Source organism: Perca flavescens, chromosome 20 (genome assembly GCF_004354835.1).
Source record: "Perca flavescens isolate YP-PL-M2 chromosome 20, PFLA_1.0, whole genome shotgun sequence".
NCBI lineage: Eukaryota > Metazoa > Chordata > Actinopteri > Perciformes > Percidae > Perca > Perca flavescens.
This window is the reverse complement of record NC_041350.1, coordinates 17,357,414-17,379,609: the sequence shown is the minus strand read 5'-3', so window position 1 is coordinate 17,379,609 and position 22,196 is coordinate 17,357,414. Positions and strand designations below refer to the sequence as shown.

The 22,196-nt window shown below is 40.4% G+C and overlaps 1 protein-coding gene across 5 annotated transcripts; it reads left to right on the top strand.

The window, feature by feature from the left end:
• Nucleotides 1-1,813: 1,813 nt before the first annotated feature.
• Nucleotides 1,814-20,830, top strand: dcdc2c (doublecortin domain containing 2C). 5 transcript variants are annotated; one of them, XM_028564976.1, is made up of 12 exons: nucleotides 1,815-2,348; nucleotides 2,889-2,937; nucleotides 3,221-3,297; nucleotides 3,459-3,590; nucleotides 4,104-4,280; nucleotides 4,393-4,441; nucleotides 9,054-9,183; nucleotides 13,054-13,154; nucleotides 13,666-13,794; nucleotides 17,490-17,559; nucleotides 19,600-19,654; nucleotides 20,690-20,830. In XM_028564976.1, exons 1-11 carry the CDS (start codon nucleotides 2,065-2,067, stop codon nucleotides 19,629-19,631), a joined length of 1,230 nt encoding a protein of 409 aa, XP_028420777.1. In that variant the 5' UTR covers nucleotides 1,815-2,064; the 3' UTR covers nucleotides 19,632-19,654; nucleotides 20,690-20,830. The 5 variants fall into 5 exon arrangements, with proteins under 5 accessions (XP_028420780.1, XP_028420777.1, XP_028420778.1 ...); XM_028564977.1 differs by having other exon boundaries at nucleotides 20,686-20,830; XM_028564978.1 differs by having other exon boundaries at nucleotides 1,817-2,348; nucleotides 4,104-4,259.
• Nucleotides 20,831-22,196: the final 1,366 nt, after the last annotated feature.

The following is a 22,196-nucleotide window of genomic DNA, read 5'->3' as shown; positions in this document are numbered from 1 at the left end:
ATGATTTAGTTCTATTTATGTGTCCCAGTAAGCCATAGCAGCATGACAGTGGGCCAGTATGAACAACAACAGCCATCATTAATTGTATTATTTACACATTCATTTCCTGCTGTTAACTATATTTTGTGACAGCCTATGCTCCTGTTTAAAACATGTCTACACATACCGTAGTTATTGACGCTAAAAATAAAACGTAGAGATATTAATTTGAACTAATTATTGGAGATTTTTCTATATGAATATTTATTTGGTAAAAATGCTGAAATCCATTTTACGCAATGAATAAAATCTGATGATGTAGACCAAAGATATTATACTTAAATTACCGCTGACAGTTTTGCAGTGACATGTATATTATTTAAAAATAATGTATTCTCTAAACACAAGAGAGTTTAAAATAACAAAAAAATTAATTATACTTGGTAACAATATGACAGCACAATGTTTGCTGAATGACAAAAACAAGACATTACATACCTTAGGTTAATATGGCATTTTCATCTTTGAAAATCCTATACGGTTTAGTTGTGTGATTAATAGAAGTTGTCTTACAGCCCTGGATGCTATTGTTCTTTAGGACGGGCATCCCAGCTGAGATGATATCCTATTGAGTCCCTCTAAGAAGAGGAATTTGAATATGCATGATTCAGTTCTTCTAATAAAGCACAGCACCAGTCCCATAAGAAATGAATAATTAATGCTTTTAATGAATTATGCATTTAATTGACCAGAAGTTGTCTGGCATAAACCAATTAGGTGCCATTGTTGGTGCAATCGCTGGTTACCTTTGTGGTAAACAATATGGACAGCTCGGTCTAAACAGTGGACTGGCAGACATTCTGCGGTGAAAAAACGCCCTGCAAATGGAAGATATGGCTACAGTGCACGGACATAAGAAAAGAAACACACCCTGCATCTGATGTTGTAACCACTGCTATATCCACCATGGAAATATCATGTCCGTCCAGTAGTAGTGATGTTTAACCTTGTGCCTGTAATACATGGAATAAAGTTTAACATGTCTTCCAGTGAAGACAGGAGGAGGAAGAAGGAGAAGAAGAGGAGGAGGAACAAGCTTCAGGAGCACTGTCAACAAGTCACCCATTAGTCTTTTGGTAAATGTGCAAAGAAAGGTGGAGTGGTAAAGGGGTGAAAGGTATGCCAACTGAATAAGCTTAGTCGGTCAATATGGGTGTATCAATGGCTCTCATCAACATCCACGTTAGTGAAGGGCCTCCTGAACATACACAGCACAAAGTTGTTTGGAGACAAATAAAACAAAGGGTGAAGTTTAAGTTATAAGATAAAAAGGAGTTGGTGGACCAAACCCAGGTGTAAAAGTGAGCCAATATTGAACTCAAACAGGATGTCCCTCAGTTACTTATGTCAGATGTAGGCAGTTGTTTGCTGATATATCAAGGGTTACAGCAAATTCGTATTGTCTTTTCTGTCCACAGTGGTCAAAATTATTTATTGCAACTTTAATACAATGATAAGGTTCTTGCACTACAAAACATGTTCCTGCACATTACAAACTACCTACTACAAAAGTCACATCTTCACAATGCAGATCATGAAGGACTAATATAATGGAAGTCCAGTGATCCAGTGGAGAAAGAAGGACTCCGGGCCAAATTTCCCCAAAAACCTAATAATAAGAATTATTAATAATAATAATAATAATAATAATAATAATAATAATAATGTTAGCTTGTTGGACATTTTATATACTGTAAAGTGTTATTTTAAAGTAGGATAACCTAATGCAATTACACAACGTGACTCAATAACGTTAAACTAGATGTGGTTGCCTTGGAAACATTTAAGTTTTGGAATCAAACATCTAGCTAAATCAACGTTAGCTGCATACAAAAGGAAGAAACCAGCAAACAACACAGGCGGTGTATAGGTTTCTTGGTGCTCATGTGGAAGAATTGGTTTCCATATCAGATGCTATCTCCAGTTACGTCTCTGGAGGCTCAACACGCCTGCCTTTGACACATTTACGTTTGACACCAAGTGCCATTATTGTTAAACTGCCTCTGTTGGCTAGCTAGCTAAAGTATGCCGGGCACAGCAAGGAGAGGTGAACTGCCGCCGACCAGAACAATAATTGTCTACAAGAACGGAGACGCTTTCTTTTCCGGAAGAAAAATAGTTGTGAATCCGCGGTATTTGTCAACCTTTGACAATTTTTTGACCTTTTTGACCAGAGGGATTGAGGCTCCGTTTGGCGCCGTGAGAAGGCTGTACACTCCCAGAGAGGGCCACAAAGTTCAGCATTTGGACGACTTGAAGCATGGGAGTGTATATGTTGCAGCCGGAAATGAGCAGTTCAAAAAGCTGGAGTAGGTACCATGCTTTAAGGTGTGTATCGGTGTGTGTAGCTATAGCTATATGTATTGGTTATACTGTAGCTGGAAGGTCACAGAACAGTATGTCACTGTAACCAAGGACGAGCTCCATCATCGGCCCTGATAACGTGCATTACTTTCGGCCATGTTCTGTAAAGCTTGCTTCTTTTGTTGGCTGGGCATTTGGCTGGGTTGGTAGGCAATTCCATAGTCCGTAAACTATGTATCCATATCATTAATCTAAATGCTTTAGGGTTAGACTAGTTAACGTTAGCCTACATTTACACAAACAAATCTTAAATAAAGACTACATTTTAGTTTACCGTTTACTGTTGCGGTTTTATTTGCTGTCTTGACCAGTACAGTCTAGCTAGTTGGCATAAAGTTCAGAGCAGCTGTAAAACTTTTGATTGGCATTGTCAGGTCTAGAGCTGTCCTTCATCTATCTTTTATAGGTTTCACATGTATGCTAACGTTAACACCTGGAGCCTGGGTTTGAGTCATTTACATTATTTATTATTTAATGCCTTCCAGCTATTGTGAGATAACAACAAAGAAGCCACAGAAAAAGAAAAAAGAACAGGTAAGCCCACTTTTGGTGTCTGTCTTTGATCAGTTATACTGAAAATGACTAAGCTTAGTCTAACCTTTATTGTCAGGGGATATATGTTGTGTGACAATACTACGATATGGAGCTTTCTGCTGGAGCCTAACCCTGACACCTTACAGTGGTCTGAATGATAATTGGAACCAAACTGATTATAGTCAAGAGTCCTGTTTACACATAAATCAATAAGTTTGAGTCAGACACTTTATTCACCATTGGGCCATATTTATTTTCTGAACCCTAGTTTTGACATTTTCAGATCCGACCTGTTGTTCACAGCAGAATAGTAGTTTCTGCTCGCTGGAAGATAACTACAGACGAATCTTGCACTATAAAGTGAGTATTGATTTTAAGATGGATACAAAGTTACCCTGAATGTAAAATGGAGAATGTTCTTTGCTGTGTTATGCAGTAAAGAAATATTTCTCCCCATTGTTTCCTTTTCAGCAATTAACTGTTTATTTCTTTATGTCTTATTTTTTTGTTGTGTTTCATAGTGTCTTTACCAATGGCGATGCCTTGGTTGCTCCAGCTCGAATACGGATCCCAAAGTATACTCTTAGAAGCTGGGAAAATGTTTTAGCCATGGTGACAGAGAAAGTGCGTCTTCGCACTGGTGCAGTGTTCAGGTGATGTCCAACATCAGTGCGTTATGAGCCCTTACAGTTTTTATTTAGTCATGTACTATTGAGGGCAAGCAAAGGTACAACCTGTTGTTTTTCTGTATTAAGGAAATAGGACCCGACTCTAAAGAATACATATTTTTATGTTTTTGAAGTTAACAGTTCAGTCACAATACTGAATCCTGCCTGTCTGTAGAGTATCAGCTTCTCTAATAAACAGTAGATTGTGGAAATCTGATTACTGGAGGCTTTCCAATCAGTTTTAAATCAGCAATATTTAGCAGAGCGGAATGATTTTTCTAATTAATTAGTAATTGGGACCATGTCTGGTTGTGATGTGCTCACATGTGTTCATCCAAAACAGCTTGTGAGGCAAACACTGCTTAAGTTTAACCACTCAAACAATATTTGAGACCTATGTCTCTTTTAGTATCCAAAACACAGTTATTTATAACCATAGTTAAAAAAAATCACAAAACATTGCTCCAATTTGTGGTATTTCTTTATTTGAGTTTCCAGGCTTTGCACATTAGATGGACGTCCTGTCTGCGGCCCCACTGAACTGGAGAACAATCAGTACTATGTCGCAGTTGGTGCTGAAAAGTTTAAAGCTCTCCCATATGATCACTACGACCCCTGCAGGGATTTAATCAAGGAAACCAACGTGATCAAACAGTATGACACCAATGATTTTTGGTCAATGAAATAAGTTATCTACATATTTTAAAGAAACACTGTATCCCTATTTTGATGTGAAAAGGAAGGATAAAATGTTTGTCAATTTTGGTTTCCCTTTGTCCCCCTGCAGCCAAGACATCCTACCTGCTATTAGAAAGACAAGACATCCAAAGGATGTGGTGAGTACTATTGCTTCAGAGTTGGGTGTAGTTTGCCATCTGGTTGTTCATTTTCTCGCGAATTGCTCAATTGTTATATTTTTCCCCCCTAAATTCCCTCTTGTTTATAGCTGTAACACCTTTGTAGTATCACAGTTGAAAAGCGTATCTTTGCACACACAGCATTTCAATTAACATTTCCCACGTGTGAGACTTGTTGTGGGGGTGCAATTCGTTATGAAACAGCGCTATCATCAATCACTGTCTGCAAGAGGCATTGAGTTACCTTTGCTTTCCACTTTGATGGGTAATCCCCACAGAGAAAGGCTGGCCCACTTGATCAAATGCAGTGAGCCTCATAGACAGATCATATGCACCAGGGGGACTTTACTGAAAAAATCTCTTATTCAAACCAGAACTGGGACAATTTGTATTGTGATTAAATAGACAGTGAAGTGCTTTGAATCCATATGAGGATTGCGCTGCTGTGGGCCCAAGATGAACACCAAATCACATGGTGAAGATGAGAACATGCCCACTCAGCAAGTTGAGGTGGATATGGGGGGCCCCCCTGTGAGATTCGTGTCTGACATCTGATTTTTCTAACCATGAAAGATGACAATGCTGTGGCAGATGCCAATTTTTTTTCAGATAGAGAAAAATGCCCCGTGCCTTATCTCTAGCTGTATCTGTGGTTGTCTACCATTATATTCAGAAATACAATGAATATTTATCCGTAATATATTAGAATATGTGAAGAATATTGTAAGATTTCTTCATCCTATTCAAATCTATCCAATCATAAAACAATATATGGAAATCTCACTGTTATCAAACTTTGCTGAACTGAGGTTCAGTCCTTAGGGGTGGTAGGGTTTACGAAAAAACATCTGAACCGTTCGGTCCGCTTGTCTCGGTTCAGAGCGTGTGTGCCGCACGGTTCGACACGTGTGCAATGTAGCCTCGTGCCCGTATGTGACCTCAGACAGTGTGTTTCCCTTTTGCGCAAAAGAAGAGGTGTGGACAAGTTACCAACAAAACGTACAGCGAAAGACTGTGCAAAACATTTCAGACCGTCCTGCCAACCTGTATACATTTAAACATCAATGTACGCTGTAACGTTTGTTTCACTTTAAAGTCGCTGAAGCGGCTGCAGTTTCAATCCTGTCGGGTCTCTGCAGCGGACATGGCTGGTTAGTTCTCCCCGTGACTGATGCATGCACACACACACACAAACACACACACAAACACACACGGTGGATGCAGGAAAAAACAGAGATGAGACGTACAGGAGGACCTGACAGCTACGCTCGTTATTGTAAGTGCAATGATAAGTTAAAGTCCAATAAGTACTTTATCAAACCGTATGAATGTGTCCCAGCCCAGGACTGTTTTTATGTTTAACGTATTCTGACTTATTCAAAAGACGGAGCTTTAAGAGTTCCTCTCTTTTTCTTTTAAAGGATACAATTTTTGTAAGAGCTACTCTGAAGTTGGCAGTTTGATAAATGCAAGTTATTTCAATTGATATTCTGTAATATTTCAATTTTCATGTGCTAAAAATGCACATAAGTTCCTGTCGATGGCAATACACATTCTCCTTTTTTGCCAAATAAATGAAAAGCTTGTTGAAATCATCAATGTCTTCCCTCTTGCTGTATCAAAATCTCACCTAGCTTTCCTCAGAGATGGTCCCAATAATGTGCTTAAAGTCAAGTCAAATTCAGTTTGTGCATGATTACATGATATAACAATATAATTATTTAATAATGTGTCCTACATTGTGGATAATTAAGCTATATATCATATGCTGAAGTATATTTCTGGAGTGTTAAAGATTAAAAGAAAAAATAACAAGAACCATACAGAACCGAAAACTGTGACCCTAAAACCGTGATACGAACCAAACCGTGGGTTTTGTGAACCGTACCACCCCTAGTCCTTAGGTAGGAAAATCTGAATCAACACTGCTAAGACCATAGCCTTTGCCATTTCACACAGCACCATGAGGTGGAGACAGAGACAGAGCTATGGCTGTGTTTTGCATCCACCAGGTCATTGTAGTATAAGTTATTCAATGGACATGATGCTGCCGCATTTTACTCCCTTTGCCTTCACGTCTGAACCTCATGAATTTGTAAACATGATTTGACCAGTTAATAAGGACCTTTCCGAGGGGAAAGATACATGTGACAAAAATTGCCCACTCTGTCCTGATCTGTTGGCTGTTTAGCCTACTGATTACACATACATTTATAGGGTCATGTCCATCATTAATTTCAGTTTGACCTCACAAAACAACAGCAGTCTGGTTTGAAATGCCTGTAAAAAGATCCTTTAAACCTGCCCACTGAGGCTGTGTAAAATGTAACCTTGCTCTTGCAACCTCGCTGTATGGGAAACGGTGTCTGTCCTGTCTGCATCGGCGGCGGAGCGTTTCTGGACCACTGAATGGGACATCTGGTCTGGAGCAACCACTGAAGTCTAAACTGACGGCTCTGCAGAGTGTGATATTGAAATTCTCCAGCACACCATGTTCCCATCGGGGGCAAGCACATATGCTGAGTTAGGTGTTCACAGACATGATGAGGTAGAAACTTTTGAGGTAGACGTCGCATAAAGAGAAGATTAATTGGGGAAAGAGGAATGCAACTAGAAAAAGAGAATAATGACGTGCATCAAAGCAAGGTGCTTTCATATTACTGGGATAATAACGAACAGTGCAATTGTGCTTCACATGTACTTCACACGAAGCATCCTGTGAAAACGGCCCGGAAAGGCTGACTTAACCTTTTTTAATAGCTGAACTCCCTGACAGCAGCGATGACATGCTGCTGCTCTCCATCTCTCCGCTGTTTCTGGATGATGTCATTGGTGAGGGGAAGTAGCAATGCCCCGTGGAAAAACTATACCCCCTCACTGCTGCCAGCGTGTCTGCTCACTAAGGACCCGGCCCTGGGAGTGGCTCCTTCTGATATCACAGCCAGTATGGCTTGAGGCTGGTCGGTCCAATTGGTTGGGACCCCCGTTTTCCCCTGGTTATCATATCACAGTGTCCTCCTGTTGACTCCTGTTCTCTGCCGCTTGAGAGGACCACGGATTATTTTCTGCTCAGTCCCCCTGAGCCCCCTTCACACTAACTCTAGCACTCTCTCTCTATTGGTCTCTCTCTCTCTGGGGCCTCCTGATACACACAGTTGTCTGCTCCCACAGGACATGGTACTGTAGATATGTAATGCAGAACGAGAGGCGAAATGACCTCAGCTTTTCCACTGCCGTGTTTCCAGTTGTGCTGCTACTTGTGCTGTACTCTCCTGGCTCTGCGGCGCCCCTCGTCCTCTGCTTTCCCCTCCCCGAGTGAGACAGTCTTGATTTAACTTTGTTGATTTAAATAAGATCTATTTGCATCCCACCACGAGGCTGTAAACATGGAAAACAAGCTGTTCAATATTTGATTGGCCAGATGTATTTTGATTTTGAACTTTATGGTGAAGTTGTTTCACATCACTCACAGGCGAATTGAGTTTGCGAAACTGAATTAACAGCTTACTGCTGCGACAGTAGTGCCACTGCTCTTCTGTCTTTGATCTTGTGCGGTTATGTGGACACTGCAGCGATAGAGGGTGAACTCTCTTTCAACTCTCTGCTGAATATACAGTACCAGGCTAACTTCACTGTTCTTTTTTTGTTTTATTTTCCTCCCTCGGCACACCAACAGCTGTAGAAATTCAAAAGAATATCAACAGACTTTGCCTCTGCATTAAAGAAAGCAAACAAGTGAAGAAACAACGCTGCTATAATACCCCAGAGGCCATGTTAGTGAGCTTGCAAACACCATTGCCAGAAGTGTATTTTGGTGGAAGCCTGAGATCACTACACTATCCCCCAAGCCAGCCCAGGGATCCAGCCAGGCAGCTGCAGTAAAGAGCACTGTAGCTGAAAAGAAACATTAAGTCTGCTCTATCCTGCACTCTGTGTGTCTGTAAGGGAGTGATACCTCACCTTGCTACCTACAGAGGGGATGAGGAGCCTGTGAGGAGAAAATTGCCTTTTGTGGAAGCATTAATTCAGATGTGTACCCTGCTGTCTGAACATCACTCTGAACTCTCCCCAATGCTCTCTCTCTTTTTCTCTCTCTCTTACTTTCTTGCTCCTTCACTCTCCCACCATGCAACGAAGTCCCAAGCCTCTTTTTTTTTTTTTTTTTTCCTCCCCTCTCCATCAATAACCTTCTGCTGTCTACTGCTGAAGAATAAGTTATTCCCTACAACTCCCTCCCTTTCCCTTTAAGCTTGTTTGGATTTTCATTGTTTGATCTGGCTTGATAAATAAGACAAATGCAGTTAGAAATTCATGGCTGCCCCATTTCATCAATAAATGATTAGTTTGCCACGGTCCCTAGTGATTGATAGGTTGTGCACAGGATGTATTGGAACCAGATGAATACAATACAGTAGGAGTCACGGGGGAGCTACAAAGCTCATGAAAAATTGAGGTCAATGGAAAATGTAAAAAAGCTTTAAAGAGCAGAGAAACAAGTTTTGCTGCGATGTTTTGTCCTTTTTAGAAATGTGAGGAAATCCGCTTTAATCTGTGCCCCTGTTTTTGTCCTCTCTTTTGTCTCTTCATGTAGTTTGCTCACACAGGCTTTAGAGAGGACCTTGAGCACACAGCCAGGGGGCAGTTGAAGAAACAAGCCAAACCGGAGAGAACCAAACAACAGAGGCAGGTGTCCAGAAACCCAGTTCTCTTCTCGACAGGGGGTAAGCAGAGCAACTCTAATGAAATATCTCTCTCTCTCTCCAGCCCCCCTGTTCTCATAGTGTTTTTTTTCCAACACCTCCTTGAATGAAGAATACCTTTGGCTTAGGAAGACAAATGTATGTGTATATGCATGTGTTTGGCTACAGTATGTGTGTGCATGTGCAAGGGCACATGTGTATGGCTACATTTGAACACAAGTGTAGGTGTGTGTGTGTGTGTGTGTGTGTGTGTGTGTGTGTGTGTGTGTGTGTGTGTGTGTGTGTGTGTGTGTGTGTGTGTGTGTGTGTGTGTGTGTGTGTGTGTGCGTACGTACGTAAGGAGATATTCGTTTTGTGTGTGTTGGGAATATAAAAAACAACAACTAATATTTGGCAGGTGAACGAGCTTTCTTTGGATTCTCAACCTGTTCTTTTAAGTCCAAACAGAATCCAGCACCCTGCTCTTTGAATGAAACACTAATCTTTTCTGTGAATATTAAACCGAACAAGACTTCAAACACCGTCAAGGGGTCTTAAATCATTGATGAATTTAATCAGGTCATTTTGTTGAATATGTATCCAGAAAGCCTTGTTAACTATGTGGGGGAAAAATAAAATGCTCTAATTTTTTCCTGATCAAAATGGTAATAATAATAAAATACAAATAACGCTGATGAAAGATCATAAAAGTGACAAAATGCTCCTTTTGGATTGATGGGTTTGAACATTGCGCTGTTTAAAAGAAAAGTAATACAGTGACTCAACTTGAAAGACAAAACCTGTACCTAGGGCTGCAGCTATCGATTCTTTTAGTAATTGAGTATTCTACCGATTATTCCATCGAGTAATCGGATAAGAAATACTTGTTTTATTGAAGAGCAATAATTGACAATAGTTTGGTTAAATTTTCGGGAAAAAGCAAAATTTTTATTGCCTACATTGTTTACAATATCATATCTCAAAAAACTAAACATATTAAGTACATTGAAGTGCCATATTACATTGTTTTTTTTAAAGAAAACATTTTTTCAAATTATATCAACCTCAAACTAAGGCATAGGCCTAGATTAAACATACATAAACATTACATGAAGTTGTGCAACTTAACTTTCAGTTTCAACCTGAGACTGATCTGTATATAAGCCTATATGTAAATATTAGTTATACTAAACCTATTTTCATTTATATATTTGATTACAATGCTAAACAGCTCTGTTACACTTATGCTAGTAGATCGTTGATCCGCTGTTTCTCCGTGGAGAGAGAGAGAAAAAGTGTTGCGCAACAATCAGCTGTTTTTCCAAAGGGATAGTCAACGCGTCAGCTCTTTAGATCAAATTGTGGTCACCACTATGCATTTTCTTGTCTTTGTTTTTTGTAGTTGTGTTTGGTGTAGTTTCATTGTCCACACGACTCTGTGATTTACTTTTGTCGGGTCCGCTTCTTGGAATGGCGGATTAAGTTAGACTCACATGTTTTCTGTTGAGATGCTGAAGCATTGACATCGTGCGATTATTGTGGTAAACTAGTTCAATTTGCAGTAGACGCACTGTACAGAGTTTTCGTTTTAATTACGTTTGAACTGATTCCAAACTTTGGACACTTTCTGTCGTTTTCTCCAGCCTGTCTCTTCTCTTAGCCCCTTGCTATTTACGCTTTAGCATTTGTCGCCAGCAGCAGACTGAGCAGCGTCTGGTGTGCGACAGTAATAATGATCCGTGCGGAAACACCGTCCGTCAACATACAATGTTAGTAACATTGATTTAACGAAGCTTCGAGGCAAGTCATTTTGCATCGAGGATTTTTTGTAATCGAATTATTCGAGGAATTGTTTCAGCCCTACCTGTACCGTACCACAGATAACATGATTTGGTAGAATAGATGGGCAAATTGTCACAATTTGAAACCTGCCGTCTTTTTATATGTTGCAACTATGATTGCTGACATTATTAAATGGAAGTGACTATTTGACTTTCTCCTGTTGTGCTCATGAAGATGCTGTTGTTTGTAGCGAGGCACAAGTAGTGCAGTTCCCTTTCCACATTTTCATTTTGAACACTTGAGCACAGCCATAGTAATGCTTTCCTCCCACAACACATACTAAGGCCCAAGAGTTAACCAGATGTATTTCATGAGTCTTCTTTAAATCACCTCTTAGAACCCTTTTGTACAGGCAATAGCTCTGATTGTTTCCAAGCATCATGTGGTACAGGATCAGAGCTTTTGGCACCAGATTTCTGTGTGATTTTTGAGTGTTTCTAGAAAGAAATACAAAAGTGAAATGCCTGACTGAAAAACACAACAAAGTATATAATGAATAATTGCCTCCTTGAGCTATTAACCACCTACTGTATATTTTTCTATACAATGTTCCTGTCCTTGTCACTGATTAATCTACCATGCTTTGTTATTTATTATTTCAATGAAATTACTTAAGGCTATTGAAGTAGATTCAAGCTCAATTGTGTGTTTTAATTATTTACATCCCACCCTGTCCAGCAGCCACACACAAAAAGGAGTTTGTTTACAAGGAACCGTGTGAAGTTGCCCTATACGTAAGCTATTCCCCACATGCGTAAAGAGCAACCTGTCACTGTCAGGAACTAACGGGGCAAGAGCTAAACGTAGTTACTAAAATAAAATACCTGGGCCACATGATCAGGGATGATTTTTTGTGACGATGATGACATACTAAAACTAAAACTAAAAATTGTCCTGCTTTTTGAAGGGCATCCATTACACCCTCTGTTCAAAGGACTCCGAAGCTCTTTCAGTGAGCGATTGGTAATGCCTCGGTGCTCTAGTGAGCGCATGAGAAGGTCTTTTGTTCCCGCTGCGGTTAGATTTTATAACCTACACTGTTAACCGTTGGATATTATTTTTGTCTTTTATAATTTATTTATTTATTTACTGTCTCCTTATCACGGTCTATTGGTCTACTAGTCCAGAATTATTTGTTTGTTTATTTGTTTTTTAGTTGTGTATTGTGTTCGATTGCTGTATGGTTGGTGGCAAACCAGTTTCCCTATCGGGATAAATAAAGTTTTTTCAATTCAATTCAATTCAATCTGTAAATTATATGGACAAGCAAATATGTTGGCACGCAAATTTCATATGTGTACTACTGAAGAAGTTAAAACGTCTCTTTTCAGAGCATACTGTACACCACTTTATACAGCTCACCTATGGTGCAGCTATAGTAAAGTAAAGATAAATAAGATAAAGGTGGCATACAATGATGCAGATGCAATGATTAGAATTTTGTTGAAGTGTCAAAAGTCCTTTGTGACGAGTAATATTCCCACCTTGCATGCTGTGCTGAGGAATTTTATGTACAAATTCAGGTGCCGATTAACAGAGTCAGAGAATACAATTTTAACTGCCTTAACTAACCCTGCACTTAGTGATAACAGATATACTTCCAAACTCTGGAAACACTGAAACACGCATCTGCATATGTTTTAAGTATTGTCCATAACCATCTTTGTGTATGTATGTTTTGTATGTTCCCTTTATGTAATATGTGGTAGACAGTATGTCTGTATGTTTTTATGTTTTTGTGTACCCGTCCTGTAATATTTTATGTGTACTTATCTGGACCTTGAGTCTGTAAATAAAGTTATAATAACCCTGGACTGAAAGTTCACACTGGCTGGCCATATTTGTGGCAGGGCAGCTGAGGCTTTCTGTGGCCCTTTTTGTTTGTGGGACCACTATAAATAAATAATTGGCCTGACGGCAACATTGATCTCTTGTGAAGTTGAGCAGGAGAAGCAAAGGGAGAGGGCAGTGAGGGATGGAGGGGTATAGAGAAGGAGAGAATGAGTGTGCAGAAGAATGAGACGGTGACTGCTAGCCGATGAGGTAATTGTGATTAATCACTTTTCTCAGAGGGCAGTGTGTTCAATGCACAAAACAAAAGAAGTGAGATGGCAGGAGCAGCGGAGGTGCAGGAAGACCGCCAGGTGAAGGTGGACCTGCCTATTGATCAGGTATAGCACTGCAACCTGAAGAGGTCTTTAGCATACAGTCATGGAACATCTTGGTCTTATTTATCTGACAGGAAGTAAGAACTAATTCCAGTCTTAAAACACTATTATCAACATAAATAAACAAAGGCCACCTGGCCATGTGCAGAGTCCATTTAAAAGCATAGAATATTTGCTACTGATTGTACTCATCAAAATTATAGAACTTGTTGTCAGTGAAGACTAGCAGAAGTACAGGCTTAGTACATCACAACCGGCTTAGTTGGGTTAGATGGAAAAGTATCTGCCGCTATAGCATCCTCTCCCCATTTTCCTCACATTATTGTACCTCGTGTATTTTTCAGTTTAAAAAAGAATTAAGAATACACTTCTAGTACAGCATAACATTTTCTGCTCAGAATAAGACTCATGGGCGCTCAGTAGAACAAGTTGCGTAAATATATAAATATTTAGCAAAATCAATAGTGCAGTGCCGTGTAAGCCAAGGGGGATCTTGTTTTCTCCCTCCCTGCAGGTTGAGGCCAAGATAGTTGACGAGGAGTATGAGAATGGGAGTTGTTCTGTGAGTCCCCGCAAGGCCTCCCTCCATGATTCAGACAACTTGCGTTTGCAGAGGTCTTTGTCTGCAGGTTCCAGGAAGGATGTAAGTACCCTTATGAGTTTTATGTAGTTTCTATTTCACATTTAGTTTTTACTTCATTATTGTGTCCAATTTTTTTTTTCATTTTCTCTTGGATTCACTAACATAAAAATGGTTTAACCAGCAATTATGATGATCACCATGTCAATAACTGCGAGAGCGCCACGTAGACCTAGTCTCGCATTGCCAGACCTTCCTCCACAGCGCTGCGGAGGAGGGTCTGGCTAGTCCACACAACATTCCCGGGATTGGAGAAAAACGTGCTCTGGTTTATTGGCATTTGTTTAAACCAATCACAATCGTCTTGGGGACACAATGACGGTGCCTCTGCAAAATAGCCTCAGGAAGGAACTTGTTTTTGGTGGAACGTGTGTACGTTCAAAAGTTGTTTTTTTTGGTCGTGCAACAGAAAACTCTGATTGGACAGATAGTCTAGCTAGCTGTCTGGATTTACCCTGCAGAGATCTGAGGAGCAGTTAACCATAGTCCTCAGAAATCGGAGTTTAGAATGACAACACAAAGAAAGCGGAAGGTGATGGACATCCGACCCAAAATGATAGACATCCGGCGGAATTTCCAGCGGCACCTGAACAATCCCGGAAATGAAAGGTCGTCCATATAGACTACGTAGACCTGCTTCCAGCAGCTACACTTTTGTCTAATTTGTGTGTAACCTATTTCTCTGTTTCCATGGTTCTCTCTGTGTATCTTGAAATGTGCATTTACTTTATGTAGTATTATAGAGTGTATTTAGCTTAACCATAGCCACAGACCCTATATGTGGTCGTATTTGATGTCTGCCCTCTACTCTGGTGATTGTGTGCGTTCACAGTGATGATGTAGGGCTGAGCTGTGTATACAGATGTTTTTGCATGGATCTGTTGTTTCTAGAAATTACACTCATTTAAATCTACTTATTTTGCTCCAATAATCCTCAAGGGACAGCAATATGAAGCAATGTAACTGTGATGAATGCACACAATAGTTGGGTGATATTACTATTCCAAGCAATTTCATTTGGCTTTGAAATGAGAAGGTATTGAGTCTTATTTAAGCAATCAATAACCTTGAACATTTTGTTTTAATGAAAACTATAATTTCAAGCAGTGGCAATTACACCATAGGGGAATGTTTTGGTGTAGTGATGTTTTTGCTGCTGTATGCACTTTTGCAATAAAGATATTCTTATCGGGGTAATTATTGACTTCTGGGGGCCAGTTATGACCCTGGCTAAAGACCTCATCAATAGTTTAATTCATTACTTATCACTTTAAGTCATACAGGAATGTTGCTGATTCAGATTGGCTATGGATTGCAGGGAAAGACCATGAAATAAATAAGAAAATAATAATAATAATCCCATGTACAGACACAGCTACTTTTTTGCAATATTCATTTCGCCAAGCAGTTTTTGATTTGTCAGCTAACATAGACTGACATAAGGATATGGTAGGATTTTTGTTGCAAGCTCTCCAATTAAAAGCATATGCCAGAACACATCTAAAGCATTAAATCTAGTTAACACTAGAATTGTCCAAATTGTGTCACGCAAGTTAAAGGAAGTCCTATAACCATAAACTATGGAAGGTTACATATCTATATATCAATCAATCCATCCATTTTCATCGGTCACATGAAATCGTACAAGGTACAATTCCAGTGAAATGTATACCGTAGCTGATAGCAATCTTCACCTTTTCCTCCTTTACATTTGAAAACGTTGACCAGCCAGGCTAGCAGAGGCAGATAGAGACTGGTGATTTGATTTCCTGATGAGCGACTCACTGGCATGTGTGGCCGCAGAGATGGTCTTACTAGCTTGAGCTTGTCTTCTCCACCTTTTTCAGTGAGAGTCGGCCGGAGACTGGCAAATTGATTTCCCCATTCGTAGCCACATGCCATCACTGTCCAATGTCAACCACATAAAGCCCAACTAATATTTGTGATATACACAATTCATATGATTGGAGAGATTGGCTCCTTCTAGAAAAACAGTAGAAATCATAAAGGAAAGCTACTTTTTTTTTTCTTTTTTTTTTATAAGAACACCTAATTTACCTTTTTGTTTTATGTTCAGTCATGTGTTCCAGTATTCCAAGATTCTAGTATATTCATAAAAGTTGTCCTTATACCAGAAATAATGATGCTGCAGGTGAAACTCATCGAATTTAAAGTCTAACCATCACTGATGCATGCCCTACTCTTTTCTCTTTGAGGCCAAACAGACTGCCGCTGTCTTATTGTTGGCAACCTCATCATTTAGAGGGTGTGAATAATAATGAGGGATAACTGCACTGCTATGACTCATACTTTGAGCTGAGTTCGGACAGATTTCCTTCCACTCGAGCGCTCATATGTGCTCGCGAAATGCCCTGTGTACTCCGTATATGTGCATGTATATAGTAGATATTGATGACCAAATTCAATTACATGATTACATTTTCAGCCCAAGCTTTAAATGATTTATTGCATTGAATTTAAATAGTGAATACATTTACAGACAGTACACCGGGGAGGCAGTTGTGTGCGTGGGATATTGACCTGTGTGGTCTAGGCCAAATAAAGAATAACGAGATTCAGCATCTCTGCCAAGTGGAGATGTCCGCTGGGAGTGAAGGCAGGCTATCTCAGTGGAAGAGAGCGAAGGATGGCGGGCTGGAGCCTGATGCACATTTATCAAAGCTTTTCTTATAATCACTTGACTGACTTTTGTTAGGCTTTCTGAAGGTTGTGTTTTCCTTTGGAGTGCACTCTGTTAAGGAGTTGATTGATTTCATGAGGGGGGACTCTGTCTATGTTGTAGATGTCATACACTTTGAGGAAATGTGGACAAGGGTAGATTTGTACTCACTGGTGCGGTATTGTGTTTACAACTACCATTTGTTTTGATATAACAATATTGGCTGATTTATCAACCAGTGAGCTAAGCATTTTTTCTTAATTAATATTGTTAGAAATGCCAATACGACTAGGGATGTTTGATCAATTGTCTTCCTCTTCTTAAGAATTTTGTGATAAAAAATCGAATCATTATTGAGCGCTGCATTGATCCATTTCTTTCCTTTTCCAATGTAAGTCCATTTCATTTGTCTTTCAGCTGTTTTTCCGTGCTCCTATTCCCCAAAGCTTAGGTTAGCCATTTCAAAGGCCTTATTCTCTCCATACAAGGTCAACTATAATCAACTCTAGACAATGTCACCGCCTTGCATTTCCAGAGAGCTAGGCAGAGGAAGACGACTCCTCCTCTGGGCTTTTAAGGACCTACTGCATTATACCATTCAATTACTGTTCATTAGACAGTGTACAGCCATTAATCAGACTGAGATGTTCTGCTAGTCCTCAGCGAGGACAATGAACTGGGGAAATTTATTCTGGTTTCCTGTCTGGGCCACTGCTTAGTGGTAAGGAGAGAGATGACGCTGGAATGCACTGAAGCCTTCAGTAGAGAGACATCCTAAACTGAGCTGCTACTCCACTTTCTGTATCTGTTTTCAAGTGAAGTTCTCTGCTCCATGCAGTCTTGTCTTTGAATTTTAAGAAACATAGGCTCTGTCAGAGATTTACTGCATATGTGGGAGAGTATTACGAATCTGATATATCACTGAAAGGGGAGAAAGCTGACAGATTTACCGATTAGAGCTGCATATGCATTGAATATGACTAGATGATGATATGAGAAACTGATTTATGTTTTCCAGGAGGCTAAAGAGAGGGAGGCGTCTTCCAAGCTTTGCAGAATACGGTCACGGGTCTCCCGGATTTTCAAGGGTAGGTTCATCAAAGCATAAAGCCTGGTAGTAGCTCACTGGCAGCAGCGGCCGCGCTCCCTGCGTTCCCCTCCGCGGCACCTAATGCACCCATAAAGAGACCACTAATACACTCTGCATTACCAGTTCCTCCCTCACATTGCATGTCACTGGATCCGCAACCACCTCTCAACATCTGGGAGAGGTTTACGCCATGCTTTATGGAGACCATCTGGTTGAGTGGGTTTTTTTCACCTCCCCAATCTCAGATGACTTATTCTAGTATTAAAGGCACCTGCACATCAATGTGTGCCATGCTGAGAGCCTGGGATTATTCACTACTCTTATATTTCCCATGTTGTTTGTAATTTGGAGCCACTCAGACAGAATGAGAGGGATATGTACCTTGTTACTATGAAAATTCATGTTTTCCCCCCTCTATGACTTATTATTCTAAGTAGAATTGCATGGTCTGACTTTTATGTGATTGATCTAGAGAAGAACACATCTGACAAAACACAAAATAAGTGCTTTACACATTTGATTATGGGGGGGGAGAAAACGGTGTCTAAAGAAATAATGTGAACTTGAGATTCTCCTTTGTTGGGCGATTATGCCTTTCAGCTGGTTCAGGCAATTTCACTGTAATTGCCTACAAAACATAGGCTTTGGTAGTGAGGCATCCTCAATTGTTCCATGTGAAAATTCCAAAGCTGACTAAATGGGAACGGGATTGTGTCTCCCTGCGCGTGGTTATCACTCTCTGCCCTTCAATCTGAGTTTCACCCTGTCAGTGTTACAGCAGGAAAATCACAGCATCCGGCACTAACAGCAGACTCCCTACCTCGCTCACGTGTCATCCATGCTATTATAAAAGCACCCAAATACATGTACAGGCACGCACGCGCAGAGTTACCTAACAGACAGCACTTTGTGCTTTGTGTTTTTCCTTATACTCATGTGCATGATTATTACGTATGCACATGTATTCTCTTTCAATTATCCTCATATTGCCAGCACTAGAGGTTGTGATGCATCCGTATACCGTACAGTCTAGTACTGGATCGGATTTCCCTGCAGAATATCAATGGAAACTGCAGGGGGCATTTGAAATAAATCACAACCCATTATTACTTGCAGACTCCAGACCCACATACTCATTTTTCTGTCCCTATGACATTATATTGTTGTTGCTGTTTATGAATGGTTCTGCATCATTTATGTCGCACATTCCCTAGCTGTCGCAGTGGATCTGCAGATGACACAGATGCAAGGCTTAACAGGAGACCCACGAGGCATAGTGGAGAGAAGTGGGATGTGAAAGGAAATGCAAGTGATCTCTAACAGAATCAAGCCTGCCCGCCACCTGCTTTGCATCAAAATGTCAATATCTGGGCCAGTTTTTATCCTTGAGAGGAATTTGTCAGCAGAGTGAAAATAGGAGGCATTTCTCTAAAAGCAAATCCACCATCAAAGTACTTCCCCTGCCTCCTTCATATGTACTCTACCAGGGGTATTCCATCTTGACTTCCACATATAAAAGTGAGAGATACTACTGGGTTCAGTTTGGCTGAGATTCTCCTTCAAAAGTTATTGGCACCATGTACAATGGCCTTGTAATTTACGAGAACTGTTAGGGCCTCTGACAGAAGTTGTAAAGCATCTTGACTGATTGGGTAGATATGAGATGTGTGTAGTCATGGCATATTGTCGCCTATATGTGCGCAAGACATGCAGAGAGTTGCATGGCTTGCTCTGTCACAGATAAATTACTCCACACAGTCAAATTAAGTTGTTGTAAATCACCTTGCGGACCCGGGACTAGTCCTGAGTGACGACCTTTACGCCTATTTGACTTTAAGTCTTATTTATGTTAATCACATCTGTATTATACCGACAGTAAAATTGTGTCATATCCTAAAAGGTCATTGCAGCATACGACAGGGACAGAAAAACAGACTGGTTTTGTTTGGTACTAAGTGTAAGAAGTCTTGAGAGGCTGGTTTGACTCCTGAATTTTTATATATACACAATTTTCTTTTTTATATTTTCTATTTTGCAGAAAAAATGAAACCTGAACATTCATTGCTCTGATCCACGTGACATTCATTCAAGAGGTATGTACTGTACAAACAATGCAATGCAGAGGGTAGTAGAGCTCCACATAGAGCACAGCAGTGTTCATATTAACCATATACAGCATATTCCGTGTTATTAGTATAACTTATGAGCATTACAGGTGATTGGTGTGGATATTAAAGTGCTTGTGAAATCTCTCCACAAAGAGCTTCATGATATTTGCGACTCAAGTAATCTATATGGGCGTTAGTCCACTACAATACATCTTAGGATACAGAATGCATATTTATCCTCTGCTTCATTCACCTATCCTTGTAGAGCAAATGGTATCCTTGTGGATGTCTTTGCTGAGGGAGAATGAGAGCCTTTGTTAAGTGCAGTAAATGTATGCTTTTCTTCTCATTCATCATATTCCGTATGCCATGAAATGCCTTCAAAAGACAGCAGCTCCCACCCGCAACAAGTTTCTTCTTTTTCTTTACATTTACATTGTGAAAAATAATAACTTCTCAAAGACCGTGTGTTGAAAATCAGCCATTGTGAAGTGAGAGAGGCGTCTGTGTGTGATCTCCGCTGCACTCGACACGACAGGCTCTGTGAAGTGCACCACTGCCCGGTTATACATTAGCTTTGATTGCCAGTTTGTTCTGTGCGTAGCCCGTAGCTTTCAACTGCATCTCAAGATGAAAGCCAACCTTGTCCACAGTGTGTCCACTGTAGACTGCTGCTGCTTATTTGCTACAGGCACCATCAAGGGCTTTAGCTCTCTTTTCTTTCTATAGTTCTTCACCGTGCTGGGATGAGCATTATGTATAATTTATCATACAATACATCCCGAGACAGCGCCCTGTCTCGGCTCCATTTTAATTTAATGCCTTTTCTTTCTTTTCTGCATCTTGTGTTGACTGTGGTCAATGTATGATACTACTAAGGTAATTCTTTGTTGTGTCCAGCAGATAGACTTTGATATTGGTGGTTCCCATGGTGAGAGCATCATCACTCAGTGCTTATATCTCTCTCACTCACTCTCCCCCTTTCTCCCTCTCTCTCCTTTTCTTTCCTCTATGAGCCAGAGCCACAGCATACAGTGTCAGACTGCTAAGGACCAGACGTCCTCGTTCTCTTCTGTCTCCAGAAGCCAGCTGCTCATGTATAAGATGAAACGGTGTTAAACCAAATAAAAATGTCTTTCCTCTTGACAGCCCCACTGTGAATATATGGCCTCTTATTTCACTGAATATATTGCATAATTATGTATGGTTATGAATATTGCATGGAGCCTCACACTGAGTGCATGGTTAGATGCCTAATTGCAGAGTTTAATTATTAAGAAGCAAAGGTCCTGAGCGGGTTTTGTGAGAAGCACTTTTTATAAATTATTTTTTGCAGTTTTCTGATGAATTATTTTGGGGGCTTGTGTCTAATCAGCAGGCATAGTGAACGGTGTAACTGCTCTTGAGAGAGACTTATCTTCCCATGGAGAGGAATTACTATGCTGATTAAATCCACTGAAATCAACTAATAACTTAATGATGTTGGAGTGGATCAAAAGAATGAATCATCGCCTCTCATAGTGGTGGCTATGAAGAACACAAGGGCACGGGGATGGGTACAATGAGGGCTATTGCTGTTGACCTCGGGGCACAGCTTTAATATATCTGCCTAACATGAGGGAGAGAAAGAGAGCATGTGATGGTATGTACCAAAGCACATCATATTAAACAGTGCAGTGTAGTTGTGCTTTACTTTACACTTTATATGAAGCACTTCAAGGATAAAGTCCAGAGAGGCTGACTAAACAAGGAATAATAAACTAGATCTCCCTCAAGTACTGCCAAAGCCACTAGAAACAGCTGCTTGTATAACTACAGTGCTATTGCTACTGCCGCTTCTTCCTCTCCAGCATGTAACATAACTGAGGCACCCACACAAAAATTCCCTCCCTAGTTATGTATTCAGTTCAAGTGCACTTAGTATGCAGAAAAGTTTAAGGCTTGACCTCGGTTTTGTGTCGAAAGAAATTTGAAAATGAATAAATCAGGCCTCTCTGCGTGTTACTTCAAATATAGTACTGGTGCACATGATGTATTCTTCCATAAAAGCTAATGGCTGTAATGCAGACAATAAGAATCATTGACCCACTTAATCGCAGTTCTGTGTCACGCTGTGACAGTGCGAAAGTTAGTTCACCACAACTGTAGGATCAAACGCAGGGTAATAGCTGAGCTCCCTCGTACAAAATGCATGTTGGTCTGGCACTTATAAAATGCAGTCAAGATGCTTTTCGCAAGCCGGCACAAATATGTGAATAATTGATTGATATCGATGTGAGGATCACCTCGGTGTATCCAGTAGTTGTTTGGTTTTGAAGACTCCTGTGAGGGCAGGAGGCTGGCCATCTGTCAATAACACGTTGGTTGTCTCACATGGCGGGCACTCTGACCAGCTCTAACGCCTCAGTAAGCAGCCGAACAATTGCTCTCAACGTGATGTCAAATCAGCTATTCTGCTCCGAGGGAAGGCTGGAAGAAGCTTAAGTGTTTCAGGTGGTCTTCAGTCAGGGGTCCACAAAGTTGTCTG